Consider the following 13,640-nt stretch of genomic DNA (forward strand, 5'->3'; position numbering starts at 1 on the left):
TAAGAAGACAATTCATGTGTCACATTAATTTGTTATTCTTCTTTTTTAAAGTGACACGGGAGACAAAATAATTTTACATATTATTAGACCCTTCAGACCTGGAGGAAAGTCTTTGATAATATTTCTAAAATAATTGACGGTTCAATTCATGTCGCGTTTTTGTTGATAAAACAACCTTGCTAATAGTTAAAGTAGTTTCTAAGCAAACTGATAATTTGAGAACACAAGACATGTCAATGTCACAGTTAAGCTTATTGAGCTTTCAATGGAATGAATCGTAACATCTCCATTACAGAATTTTCATTGAAGGTAGCTGCATTACCTGCACCAGTACTATTTCTTCATTTTTTTTTTAGCCTGATTACAGATGAAGCAAAGTGTTTCTTTACAATCAGATTGACCCTACAAAGCTTTAGGAAGAATTAGTTGGGTGGATGGAGTTGAGCAAATAAAGACACTATTGGGTAATCAAACCTTGGGCTAGAGCCTTGGATTAATGAACAAGTTCAGTTTATTAACAATCGAATGATCCAGAAAATATCTGCTCTTATCTTCGAGGTTGACATTACATGGATCTCTTCGATTTAGATATGATCTAATAAGAAATTAATAGTTAATGTATGTGCAGATTTTGGTCACTCTATTAATTTTTTATCTTTGATACCTCGGTGACTAATGCAAGTAAAGTTTCAGGGGCTGTGTTGAGCTTGAGATATGAGCTAAAAGGCTGGCCAACTACTTCCTACTGACTCAATTTTTTGGAGTGTTTATGCCTTTATTATTAAAATTATCTCATTATAGGAGCAGCTAGTTAAGAAATTTAAAAAGAAATGAACGGGTAACTTGCAGGTCAGTGGTCGCATAATTTTATTTTGCCCCCATAGAAATCAAATGCATATAACTACTTCGGTTCTGATACCATGTCAGAATTTTCTAAAATACATTTGTCTGAGTGTTAAATATTAAGTTGTTTCGTGGTGGAACTCATCACAATTACGAAGATTAGGATAAATTTGGAAACACAATTACAATGACATGATGTATGGTATTTGTGAAAGTCATGCAGTTTCCTACTTGTGAAATTGATGCCAAATTTTTTTGTCCATCTCTTCCAGTTCCCCAGTTGATTTAGTCCACAGTGGATAATAAAAATATAGAGTTACCTTTTTTTTATATAAATAAAGGTTCTCAGCATGCCCAGTTGACATGTACTAAAAAATGAACTATAAATAACACACAACGCTGGATGATATGTGAACTTGGAAGATAAAGGTAAAAAGATTACTGATACAACAATTACTTGTGAAAAAAAATTTACAGGCATACAATTTTTAAAAGCAAAAATTTATATATGTCGAAGCTGCAGCTTAAGTGGCTGAGCTTCTTATTGTTGTGCATGACTATTTAACATGATCTTTGAATAATTTCAGCATCAACAAATCATCAGTGGCTTCGAGTTCATGGATTGCTTCCAATTTCGTTCACCTGAGATTTGACATTAACCGTTCTTATAGTCAGAAAAGTCATTAAAATCTGGCGGGCTGCTTCAATGAAATAACAAGGACGCCTCTGCCAATTGAAACCACAAATCCTGTACCCTGAAGCCGTTTTCAACTTGACTAGAACTGGATGCTGCTAGCGAAAGATTGGCCAAAATGCCAGTTAGATGGCACAACATTTGGAAATATTCTTGTTTCACCATCTGTAGTAGTGACTTTGAATGATAGCGATTGGCCATTGAGATAAGCATTTGATTGCCAATTAGCTCCCCAGTTTCTTGACATTGCCATCCAATTTGTACTTGAACCTTTGATGTATGCAGATTTAATCGATCCAGCCCCAGCCACGTTTGAAATCAATACGAGCTCAAAATAATCCCTCCCATTAATAGTGAATCTCACTCCACCAGGCTTCTTGCACGGTACCCTGCTCCGTAAAAACACCAAAATTAACATCATAAACATAATGCCGGTGGTACTAGCTATGTTATTTCAACTGAAAGAATCTATCACTCCCGCGAATCAAGATGATACCTTTGGTACAGAACGGGCACGATCCCGCCTCTGTAAATGCCAATCTTTTGCCAAGCGGGATAAGCCATGTCAAAATGCTGGCGAGGAGGATTGCACCAGCCACCATTGTCGCTTGGAAGAGCGAAGTTAGGAGGGCAAAAGTTTGTAGCGGTAATGGTTACAGATGTACCTTTTATGCACCATCTAGTATCAGATTTATAGTCACACATGATCCGGTAGCATTGCCCACATGAAGCTCCATCGTTGAACAATGCGGTGCTCAATGCTGCTGTGCTTATTCCATACCCAGTTGAATACAAGTTGCCATACCCGCAGGCTCCCCCTATAGCCAAATGCAGATGATTTTTACATATATATGCTCTATTAGCTATTGTAGTCTCAAAATTAAGTTCAAGTTGAAGCACAACGGTTACAAACAAACTCTAGGGATGTGAAAGGAAAAATTTACGTACCCATTGTCCCTGAGGCATCGCTGCCTCCGTAGAATGTGGCATGAGCTTGGGTCCAGCCTGAAGGCGAAAAAGCTTTGATACTGACACTTAAACAGCAGAGTTGAATCAAGATTGCAGATGTAAGCAAGGTTTTCGCCATTTCTTTCTCAAACAATGGCCAATAAAACGTTTGGTGAAAACTATTGATTCTCGGAAAGAGGGGCGTATTTACATATATTTAGATTGGCAAGTTCAGGATGAGCTTGGATGTTTAAATAAGGAACCGACTCTTTAATGCAACAAAGCTCTTTAACATGTGATCACTGTAAGTTGGGAAATATTAAAGCAATAAATATTATTTTATGTTTTTTAAAATGAATTATCTGCTGAAGAGTTCTGATCCTCGATCAAGTATTCCCACGTTCTCTCTTACTCTTTGCCTTCCTTAACCCACATGCAATTCCCTCATATAAGATCAAAAACCGGACCAGAAAGCTCAATTGTTATTATTTGTTTAATGAATTTGGTGGCTGCGATTTGAAGACAAACGGACAATCTTTAATATGAATTTGTTTGGATCATATGATACAAGTGCACATGGTTTTGGTTTGATCCACATGATATAACTATGGCAGTTATTCCCTTTTCGTCTCACGCATACGCACATGACAAGAGTCACATTTTTTTCACTACATTTAATTAACGCCATGCCATGATCTGCTGATCCTTAAGAAACCATGTGATATTTGTCTATCAAATCATTGCCGTTAACTTGAAACATTTTTATTCCATTTGTGGACCACAAGACAAATTATGTATGGGTCGACCGATAATGATATTCATTTAATATATACATTCACTTGATCCGCCATCAACACATCATACAAAATGCCAAACATCTGTCTCATTTAAAAAAATAATAGTAATAAATTTAACTGCTGTCTCAGTTTTAAGAGAAAATTGAAACATAAAAGTTAACATAGCAAGCTTTAGGTTGTTTGATTTAATTAGAGTACAGTTCAGGTAGATTGGTTTCAGGACTCAACAAGAAGACTAAAAGAGGCCAATATTTTGACTATTTCATTTCTTTCTCCTACTAACTGCTCTCATAATATAAGCAAAGGAGAAGGAAAACAATTGATAGTTTCAACATATATAGCTAAAAAAGCTCAAACAGGGCAAACAATAGATAGGGTTAATTATTCTTGTGAACTAATAATTTACGGTTCTGTTCATCAAATTATATGGGGTTTGGCAGTTTCGGTAATCTGTGTAATATGAAGTAAATGCTTTCGATTGAAAACAAATCCTGCATTTGGATCTACCATTTACATTAAACTTTCCATGTGAATGCGACGACAACACGGACAAGCAGCACGAGAAAGAGTAGCGTGGCGACATACATACACTTTCATGTTCGTGGACTTTCAAATAATTTAAGAGGCCAAATTCCATGCACTGGATACATACACAACTGGCCACGAGCATCCAATGTCTGCTGAGGATCAGAAAAGAGAAAGAAAAAAAAAATGAATTCACAATGACAGCTCGCGCATTCATCATAGATGCTGCATGCATCCAAAGAAAAAGTTAAAAACCATACCATATTATACAGACGGCGATCACAATATATTTTAGTTTCTGTAACAAGATAAAATTGTTAGGAGTTTGTAAAAGAGAATAAATAATTGGAATCATTTTATTCTATGATACAGCCAAAGCCAAAAGAACAGGGGGTGTAAAGTAGTTCGTATTTATCCATTACAAGTCATTAACTAATAAAGATGATGAAGTAAATTAGAGTTTAGAGTCTATTTGTGCTACTGTCCATGTTCTTCCTCATGGTACAAAAGTCAAGAAATCTAGTGCTTGTAGCTGAGTAACTTCTTTCTAAGAGCTCCAATATAAAGATGATGAAGTAAATTAGAGTTTAGAGTCTATTTGTGCTACTGTCCATGTTCTTCCTCATGGTACAAAAGTCAAGAAATCTAGTGCTTGTAGCTGAGTAACTTCTTTCTAAGAGCTCCAATATAAATTCTATCACAAGATTTTCCCTCAGAAAACCATTGCTAGTACAAATGCTGATTTTTGTCGTGGTTAGCCTAATAAAAATAAACTCCTCTGTAATGCAAAAGGCACGGAGAAAAACATCAATCTAAGACGTACATTCATCAGAAATAAAAACATATAGAGAAATGAAAAATAATTGTGTGCTTTCGGAAGAAGAAGCAGTAACGAAGATGTGAATGCAAGGTATGCAATAAAACAAAAGAGCACCATTCCTAAAAATCGTCATCGTCCTCCTCTGCAATATGCTTTGCAAGTTCCTTGCTCCTGTTGCTGCCTCTCTCTCCTCTTCTCGGCACTCTCCTTCTCCTTGTGCGTATAAGGCGGAAACCGCTAATGCCTGACCCGCTTCATTTTGCATGTTAAGACAGAAGGTGATTCTAAAGTCAAAGGCAATTTGAGGTTCATTTGTAGAGTAAATGTCTCCAGTCTCCTTGGACACCGTCCACGCAGTTTGCATGATCCAATGAATAGCCATGGCCACAATGCTTTCAGCATCTGCAACTGGGTTTGCAGAGTCTAACCTCAGTTTTTTAGCAACATCAGCAAGCCAGATGCGGCAATAAGAGATGCTTCTGTTGCTTAACCCAATAATCCTAATTACATTACATTATGTCTCAGGCGAACAATAAGGTTGTGCGTCCTGTGATTATTGAAGGTGACGGAAAACTTTCGGCAACTGCCCTAAACAGTTGCAAGTCACCAATCCGTAGTTATAGTAAAACTGAAACGGTAAAGGGTAGACTCAGCTTAGGGACACACGGAGAGAATCGGAAATGCACATCAGAGCCAGGAACAAGGGCAAAATCGAGAAAGGCAGAGAGCTCGGGGTAGTGAGCTTCCGCCTCAGCCCCATGGCTAGGCGAATGGCATGTGAAATCCCTTTGGAGTTGATCGATGATAGCTCCTTCAAAACTCTTAAGCAAAATACTTTTAACAAACCGTAGAAATTGTAAATTTAATTGGCGGTACTTATGTTGCAATTTTGAGGCGACAGTTGATTGTGAAGGAGTTCGATGATCTTTCATCGCCATCTATTGAGTCATCTTTGCAATATCTCTGAATTCCATCGATCAAGATTCTTTTAGTTCAAGCTGAAAATTGAGGAAGGACAGACAAGAAGGCAGAGTTTTATGACTCTTACGCAAGACCCATGATCAATTTCATTATTTAGTAGTCCGTCACACCACACCGATGAACAATATTAATAAATAGATGTCAATGCAGAACTAGTATCATTATTATTCGTGCTATGTAATAAAAATTTTCTATGCATGTAATGCCGCCCCTACCAAGTTTGGCGGACGGTCCACCCCTTCAAGGGTTATACTGTATAACACTTAGGGATGATAAATATTTAATTATGGATGGATAATATCCATTCAAACACAAATTCATAATTATCCATAATGGATATATCTATACCCATATCCAATATTTAATATTGGACATGGATATGAATTTTATCCATATAGCTATGGATATCCATGGATATTTTATTTTTATTATATAAAAATAATAATATAAAATAGTTAAAATTTCAATATCAAATTTGGCTATTAAACTATTTATATTAGTAATAATATATATATAAAATGGCGGTTCGATGGTTGGTGGCGGCGGTCCGGCAACTTTCCAGCAAATTTCGGCGGAGGACCGACGACCTTCCGGCGAAGCCGACGGTACTCCGGCGACCTTCCGGCGAGGTCCGGTGGTGTTCCGGCTCCCTTCCGACGAGATCCGGTGGTGGTCCGGCGACCTTCTGGCGAGATCCGACGGTGGTCCGGCGACTTTCTGGTGGATGTCCATTTATAATATTAAATTAATAAAATAAAATAATAATTATTAATAGTATTAAATAAGTTAAAAAATTAAAAGGTAATTTTAAAAACTTTAGTTTTTAATATAAGAGGAATTTAAATTTTTCACTATTTAATATAATATTTTTACAATTGTCTGTTTATTATATTTTTTATTTTATAAAATTAAAACTTTTTAAACTTGTGTTGGGTTAAACGGATATCCATTGGGTAAAAATAATTATCCATATCCATCTGGATGTAATTTTAAAATATCAATTTCAAGATTCAAAAAATTTTGAATGGATATTATCCGATCTAATTGGATGAATATTGTGGATATCCATTATGGAGCGATCCAGTTGTCATCCCTATTCCCTAATACCACTCATGCATAATATCCATTATTATTTAACTTTCTTATGCATTTCTTCTTCAATGGCATCCTTTTAGTTAAGATACATGCAACTAACAATACTCGCGATTTGAGGGGCAACTGCTATGTTAGGTTCTCGTGTCCATATAGTAAAGACACCATTCTGGCCAAGAGGAAAATGTTTGTAGATTTTAATTTACAAGAGCTATGTCTTATCTTTGCAGAAGCACGAATATTCCCTGACTTTGCTCTGTTTTCAGAATCTTGCCGCTGTCAAAGGAAAACGATCGTCCAAGCGTCTCTTCATTAACGGTAACCCTAAACCGCCAAGGCTCGTGAGTAGCATTCACCTCAGAAAGGTAACTTTGAAAACAAGACGTGTGTACCAAACACAAAAATCAAAGAATGCACTGACTCGGTCAAAACACAGAGTTAGAGTTGTACAAAAACATAACAAGTCCCTCAATCCTAAATCTATAACCCAATAAAAGGAAAAAATGAAACAAAAAAGAGGCTACCCTGGAGAGGTGATTTGTTACTACTTTGAATACTATTTTAATATCCTAAAGTTAAACACTGACAGTTGGGGACCAAAATAATTAAAAGAAATTGGAAAAGAAAATTAGACATAAAATGGATAAGGCAACACTCTCATTTGTGCATCACATTCCAGGGAGATCCACCCAGTCTCATGCAGCTGCCTGGATCGGCCCATTTGCTCTATTGCCACGGCCCCTACCACGGTTTCCCCTTCCACGGCTACGACCTACATGAGAACAGATTTGTAATAAAAACCACCAAAAAAAAAAAAAAAAAAAACCAAGGCTGCTATTGGTTGGATCAGAAAGTTCCAGGAATAAAAGGTACGAATAGCTTATAATTCCTAAACTTATAAGCCAAAAAGGGCCAAAGACAGTAACTAAGTTGAGAACCAAGGCCAAACTATCCATTGTCACATTAAGTGGAAGCAATTATCATCCCTTCTAGTTTTTCTTACTAATTTTGTGACACTGCAAATACTAGAAATCCTAAATGTTCCTAGAAATCATAAATGCTCCAAGGGTACATAAGTCCAGACATTCATGGAACTTTTGGCTTCAAAAGAATAATATAAACAGCAAGGGGAAAATGCCCTACCACTGCCTTGAGGAGGTGCTTCATAATTGTAGCCTCCATCTTGCCTTGCATCAAAATGAGGTCCATTATATCCTCCTCTCCCACGGCCACGGAAACTACGTCCTCTCCCTCGACCCCTACCTCTAGAATAGCCCCGATTATTGCGGTCCCAACCTCCATCCTCATATTCAGCAGACACAAAACCATTACCTGCAAAACGATGCAGCCATCATCAGTTGTAGAGCTGACAACTCAAATACGGGGCCAATGTGAATATAGAATAACGGAGAAAACTACTAATCAAAACACAAAAAATGAAAGGCTTTTTGAAAGAAATGATTTTTGGCCAGAGAGGGCCAACAGCGGCAGGCCAACGGTTATGAAACCTCGCCTGATTGAACATCTAAAGCATCTACCATCTTGCTCACTAACAAAATTCAAAGGTTCCCTCAGAAATTATCATTGTAACCGATCATTTAAGCAGTAGCCTAGTATATCACAACATTCTCAGGTCTCACTTTAACAACTAGGGATGATGTGTCTTCAAGTAGAATACCATCTACTTTAAGCAAAAGAACGCAAGAAATGAAGAGAATACAAAAGAAAAATGAATCCTATGCAATGCATATGGAATAAAAGCTTGTATGTGTCATGTCCATGTGTGCTAGCACATGTGTAACAGGAAATTCCATAGTGGCACAAAATACCTCTTCCTCTTGACCTTCCTCTACCACTCCGACCCCTACGGGGTCCATTAGGTGAACCCTCTGCAACACAAAGGAGAACTTAACAAATGCAAACACATATATACTTGAGATCAGTATTAAATTGTCACCAGACATGTGAATACCTCCATCATAATCAAATTCTATCAATGGCTTAACTTGTTCAGCAGGCAGTGGAGGCTGATACCTAAAAGAAAAAGTGATTCATTAGAAATAAAAACTCTCCATGGGCAAAGTCATGATGAAATTTAAGCATGAACATCATGACACTGAAATAACAGTGCCACTACAGGGTTCGTAAAGAGTAAGGGATCTAATTAGCAGAATTACCATAACAGAGGCTTAAAAGCATCTAATGCATGCACCAATATCCCATGGGAATCTAGTTCAGAAGCTACAGAGAGAAAAGGAACGAATGCAAAACTTACCCAACAGAAGACCTATTCAGTTCCTTCTTTGAAAGAGTTATTGTAATCATTGACACATGCCTTGTGGTTTCCAACCTACAATAACAAAATAAGGAAATATATATATATATAATACCCAAAGACAAAATAAACATAATTTCGTAAATTAGTGTTGGAATGAAGTTAAGAAAGCTCATACGGAAGAAGCCCTTCCTCCAAAGGCTCCCACGTATCAGTTATGTCCGTGGATCCAATAACTGTATTCTGATGAAGGCCAACAATTCTTCTCTGCAATATAGTACAAAGTTTAAATTTTCAGCACCAAATAATTCCTCACAAACCCTCCTAAACTCGCAGGCCAATAACTGATAGGCAAATAAGTAAAAGATAAAAATTACTTTTATTAGCTCCACTATTGTTACAGTCTTATTGATAGCCCTTCCCATTGCCTTGAATACAATCTCATTGGAACCTCTTTCCTGCAAATAAGTGCATATTAAAATGCAAACAAATGGGGCAACAAAAGATACTGCTAATGAGAAGCTATAAAAAGAATGCAGTGTAGAGAACTGAACTGAAATGGCCAGAGTGCATAAAAACTGAATCATCATTTCAATTTCACGGCCATTCACAAACTAATCGACAAAATTAATCACTTCGAGGCTTCCATAATGGCATTCCCCACATGTACTTGCCAATATCTACCGCAGCAAACTTCACTATTTTATTAACCCAACGCAGTCCTAAGACCCAAACTCGACCTAGAACACCTAGAACTTCAATTCAACTACCACAAAATTTCCTCTAATTTCTAGGAACTTCTAATTTACACAAAATTATTAACAAAATAAGAAAAAATAAAAACCTGAAGCAGAGTCATAGCATAAGTGATGTAGCTGCGCATCCTCCCTTGACTCGTAATCCGAATTTCATTCTCGTCAATCGGTGTCTCTGCTTTTGGCTTCTCCACTCTTTGGTACCGATCCATCTTTCTTCACTGTACACGGTTTGCCAAATTAGGAAAAATGAAAGAGAAAGGTCATACAACGCGCAAATTTAAGGCAAACCGACAGAGAAATCGTGGAAAAGCTACGAAACAAGTAAAACTTTAGCGCAAATTTAAAAGAATAAATTAAAAAAAAATAAAGGGAGAGAGAGCGGCAACCAATCAAAGGTTAAATCGACGGTAACCAATCAGAAGGTTAAATAGAACTTAGGGTTTTGTTAGATCTTTTAGTTACCTCTTTGAAGATAAAGCGCCCTCTTCTACGGCTACGTTTCTTCTTTTATGCCCCAAGCCGGTTACTGATACTTCTTTTGCTTTATATACCAGCACACAGGCCACAGCTGTTATGAAACTACCCTAACCGACTCCTTTATCCGGTCCAACCGGGTTTCACACAAAACTCTGACCGGTTCTTCCTATGTGTCACTTCTTCAGTAATTTTTGTTCCTTTCAGAAGAATTTTATTTTATTTTTTCAACCAAAAAAAAAAAAAAAAAAAATTACTGTGTGGCCTTAACTTAAACTTCACAAGGCATAACATAACATTTAATCATTATTTGTCTTCGTGTCTTTCATGGCTACGAGAATAAAATTAGGGAAAAAAAAAATGAAACCACCGTTTGATAGTTAACAACTTATCTCATAAGTCAACGACACTACCTTATACGTCACAACATGTTGAGGGTGGCAAAACGAATAATCGATTTGCATTCAAATTGAATCATTAAACAGTTGAGTAAAAATTTTGTTGATTTAAATTCAATTTGTTTACTAAATAAATTAAAATTTCAGGATTCGGATTTAATTTGTTTATTAAACGAATATACGATTCAATTCGTTTAGTTGAATTAATAAACGAATTAAATCTGAATTTATTTACTCTTTGTTTATCCTATAACAAATCATAACAATCAAATTTAATAAGAATTTGTTTACAAAAATATAATTAATAAACAAATATTAAGCAAAGTAAAATATAAAGAGACCATAAATTTAACATCTTACAAAATACAAACTTATTATCATTTATAATTATTATATTAACCTTCAATTTTTAAATTTTTTTATACATAAATAAATAATTTAATTAAACGAATAATAAATGAACTCTAAACGAATAGATCATATTCAATTAGCATGTGACACATTTATTAAACGAATCCCAAACGAATCAATATTCTCAAACCCAAATTTAATTCATTTAATAAGCAAATCGAAACAAATTCACTGAATCAATTTTTTCAAACTCAAACCCATTTAATTTACATCAAATCAAATAAACAAATCCTGACCCAAATTGTAATCGCTAACAGCGCCCCAATGTTAAGCTAACAGCAACAAAAACGCCATGCTAACCTCAAAACGAAAATAATAATAAACGAAATTCAAGTGGCGCTTTGGACGCAAAAAGTGTATATTAATGACATAGCACCATTATAAGGTTGTGTTAGGCGTGTATGTTGGCATTGAATTACAAAATATTATGTATTTTTTACATAGTCATTTAAACAATCCGTTGTTCTAAAGTTTTATTGAACGGACGTACCAGTAATGCGGTACACTCTCTTGACCTAATTTTTTTTTTCAAGAATTAATCACATCGATTAAGATTTTAATTTTTCTACAATAGAATGTCGCACTTGGCTTTTCAATTTCAAAATTATTATTCTTCGCCAATGGCTTTGTTTATTTTTAATTTTTTTCGACAAACGTAACTGTCTTTTAACTCTTGGGGTTCTCTTGAACTCAAGTCGTATGGTATTATATTCGCACTCCTTCCACCTCACCGACTCGGTCTACAAATAAAATTTTACATCCAGATTGCCATAAACTTTTTACTTGAACCGATCATTAACCCACATTTTCACAGGCATTTGTTATCTACAGAAACCAGATAAAAAATTCCCAGAGTCATAGTCGAAGAACAATGCATTAAAAATATATTGAAGGGATTATTTTCCTTGATCTTGCACTGATCCATATTCATGAAGATGGAATACATAGTAAGAACTATTTATTCGGAGACCAGGAAAGGCACAGGCACCAGCTATAAAATACCAGCAGAGCAGTAAGTTCACCAACATAAACACTGGCGTACGGCTGGTCATAAATTCCCTCTGTATTCACCCATTCCACCACTTATAAACATGTAATATATCAAAGCATAAACAAGCCTTTTCAGATACCAGGCAGCTAAAGCCATCACAAGAATAAATGCAGAGGAACCTCCCTCTTCTTGCCTTTTTCGCTAAGCAATGGATCAATGACTTTTCTCCATCCATTGTAATCTAGTGGCGAGCCAGCACCAGCCAGTGAGAATCCGTTCACGAAGAAAGTAGGCGTGGCATAGACCCCTCTTGTCGCACTAAACTGCATGATGAAAGGCATTGGGTATGCATTACTAATAAAAAAAAAAAAAAAGCAGTGTAGTTGGTGATAAAACAAGGTTACATTTCATCATGAAAGTTGATAAATCAGAAGAAACTCGTGTTAAAAGAGAAGAACTTTTGAGTTACCTTGAAGGAAACTCGAGTCAAAAGATCTGTGCTGCGGTCACTGAAGCCAGATTCAAGTGCTGAGCTGTAGGAGTTCCCGATGCCTTCAGCAGCAAACTTCACAATTTCTTTCACAACAGCAGTCCTAGTCATGTTTTGTGTTGGAGCATTGTAAAACTTCTCCTGTTGAACAATTTCCAATAAACAATTAAGTCTGCGTTTTATATACAGAACTACAAGAAAGAAGCAAACAAATTTGTCTCGAAAATAGCTAGCAAGCTTATAGGAGATGTATATACTGAGACAATTTGCAGCAACTATAAATAAACAAGACATCAAATGGTTCAAACCAACATCATTCACAAATTGTCAGAATTTATGTTAATGCTGAGGTTCCTAACCTGCTGTTTGTAGAACCACTCCAACAAGCAGAACGTAGCTGAAGAATTTGTTCTGTTTACAATGTGCAAAGCCCGAGAAGTGGCATATGCATTGTCATGGTAACTACGATTGTCCAAAAGAAAAATATATATATATTAGTTTTCATTCTAAACGGTCCATGCATTTGCAAAGCTAGCTTTTTTGATACCAAAAAAATATATATATTACGTGCGAATTCTCAAACAATGCACCATTAAACGTGGACCGATATGAGACAAAGCATATATAATTTTATGTGCCACCATAAACAATCGGTATAGACTAAGCATTAAAGATTGAACAAGCAATAAAATCAAATAACATAAATAATTAAAATTGCTCTCCCAAAATCACCGTCCATCATAAAAATTAAAAAAAAAAAATTGTAGCAAATAAGCAGACAGAGAATGAATGACTGACGGTAACGGCAAGAGATGAACGACGAGGGAAACGTGAGGGCCGTAGTGTTGAAGGGCTTGCTTGAGAGGAGGCCACGCATCCCTGCTGTCGGGACAGACCGGGTCAAAGAACGCTTCGATGATGATGGCGTCCGAGTCAACGGGGTGATTCGCGTAGAAGAACCCATCGTACTTCGCCGGCGGCGTCGACTGGGATTTTGAGCACGAATTGAAAACGAAAAAGCAGAGCAGAGCTGATTGTAGTATCAGAGTTGCGTGATTTTTATTTGGACTTGGACTCTGCATCTTCCCTCTTGTTGCGCTCTTCGATTAGCCTCTAAGGTTTTAAGTTTTATAAGAAAAAAAA

The 13,640-nt window shown here is 36.3% G+C and overlaps 3 protein-coding genes across 3 annotated transcripts; all 3 read right to left on the minus strand.

Moving 5' to 3' along the window:
- Positions 1 to 1,331: 1,331 nt before the first annotated feature.
- Positions 1,332 to 2,829, minus strand: LOC18040195 (expansin-A11). Its single transcript, XM_006435179.2, has 3 exons — positions 2,486 to 2,829; positions 2,034 to 2,355; positions 1,332 to 1,926 (listed from the first exon to the last, which is right to left on the minus strand). The coding sequence occupies exons 1-3, from the start codon at positions 2,622 to 2,624 to the stop codon at positions 1,620 to 1,622; spliced, it is 768 nt and encodes a 255-aa protein (XP_006435242.1). The 5' UTR covers positions 2,625 to 2,829; the 3' UTR covers positions 1,332 to 1,619.
- Positions 2,830 to 7,087: 4,258 nt separating this feature from the next.
- On the minus strand, positions 7,088 to 10,284 carry LOC18040196 (ribonuclease P protein subunit p25-like protein). The gene is made up of 9 exons (XM_006435180.2): positions 10,196 to 10,284; positions 9,820 to 9,951; positions 9,353 to 9,433; positions 9,154 to 9,242; positions 8,976 to 9,050; positions 8,673 to 8,734; positions 8,530 to 8,589; positions 7,844 to 8,032; positions 7,088 to 7,472 (listed from the first exon to the last, which is right to left on the minus strand). Exons 2-9 carry the CDS (start codon positions 9,940 to 9,942, stop codon positions 7,396 to 7,398), a joined length of 756 nt encoding a protein of 251 aa, XP_006435243.1. The 5' UTR covers positions 9,943 to 9,951; positions 10,196 to 10,284; the 3' UTR covers positions 7,088 to 7,395.
- A 1,587-nt stretch (positions 10,285 to 11,871) lies between these two features.
- On the minus strand, positions 11,872 to 13,601 carry LOC18040197. Its single transcript, XM_006435183.2, has 4 exons — positions 13,296 to 13,601; positions 12,857 to 12,959; positions 12,477 to 12,638; positions 11,872 to 12,330 (listed from the first exon to the last, which is right to left on the minus strand). Exons 1-4 carry the CDS (start codon positions 13,577 to 13,579, stop codon positions 12,163 to 12,165), a joined length of 717 nt encoding a protein of 238 aa, XP_006435246.1. The 5' UTR covers positions 13,580 to 13,601; the 3' UTR covers positions 11,872 to 12,162.
- Positions 13,602 to 13,640: the final 39 nt, after the last annotated feature.

Source organism: Citrus clementina, unplaced genomic scaffold, assembly GCF_000493195.1.
Source record: "Citrus clementina cultivar Clemenules unplaced genomic scaffold, Citrus_clementina_v1.0 scaffold_5, whole genome shotgun sequence".
Lineage (NCBI taxonomy): Eukaryota > Viridiplantae > Streptophyta > Magnoliopsida > Sapindales > Rutaceae > Citrus > Citrus x clementina.

Bases quoted from the DNA above. Each gene is read 5' to 3' on its own strand.
- LOC18040195 (XM_006435179.2), bottom strand. From the start codon at position 2,624: ATGGCGAAAACCTTGCTTACATCTGCAATCTTGATTCAACTCTGCTGT. The intron at 2,356-2,485 runs GTACGTAAATTT...ATTTGGCTATAG, and splicing joins CGATGCCTCAGGGACAATGG to GGGGAGCCTGCGGGTATGGC. The intron at 1,927-2,033 runs GTATCATCTTGA...TTTACGGAGCAG, and splicing joins GTGCCCGTTCTGTACCAAAG to GGTACCGTGCAAGAAGCCTG.
- LOC18040196 (XM_006435180.2), bottom strand. From the start codon at position 9,942: ATGGATCGGTACCAAAGAGTGGAGAAGCCAAAAGCAGAGACACCGATT. The intron at 9,434-9,819 runs GTTTTTATTTTT...ACTTATTTGCAG, and splicing joins ATGCTATGACTCTGCTTCAG to GAAAGAGGTTCCAATGAGAT. The intron at 8,033-8,529 runs GTATTTTGTGCC...ATCGTTTTGCAG, and splicing joins AGGAAGGTCAAGAGGAAGAG to GTAATGGTTTTGTGTCTGCT.
- LOC18040197 (XM_006435183.2), bottom strand. From the start codon at position 13,579: ATGCAGAGTCCAAGTCCAAATAAAAATCACGCAACTCTGATACTACAA. The intron at 12,960-13,295 runs GTCAGTCATTCA...GGACAATCGTAG, and splicing joins GTTCATCTCTTGCCGTTACC to TTACCATGACAATGCATATG. The intron at 12,639-12,856 runs GTTAGGAACCTC...ATTGTTCAACAG, and splicing joins AGTGGTTCTACAAACAGCAG to GAGAAGTTTTACAATGCTCC.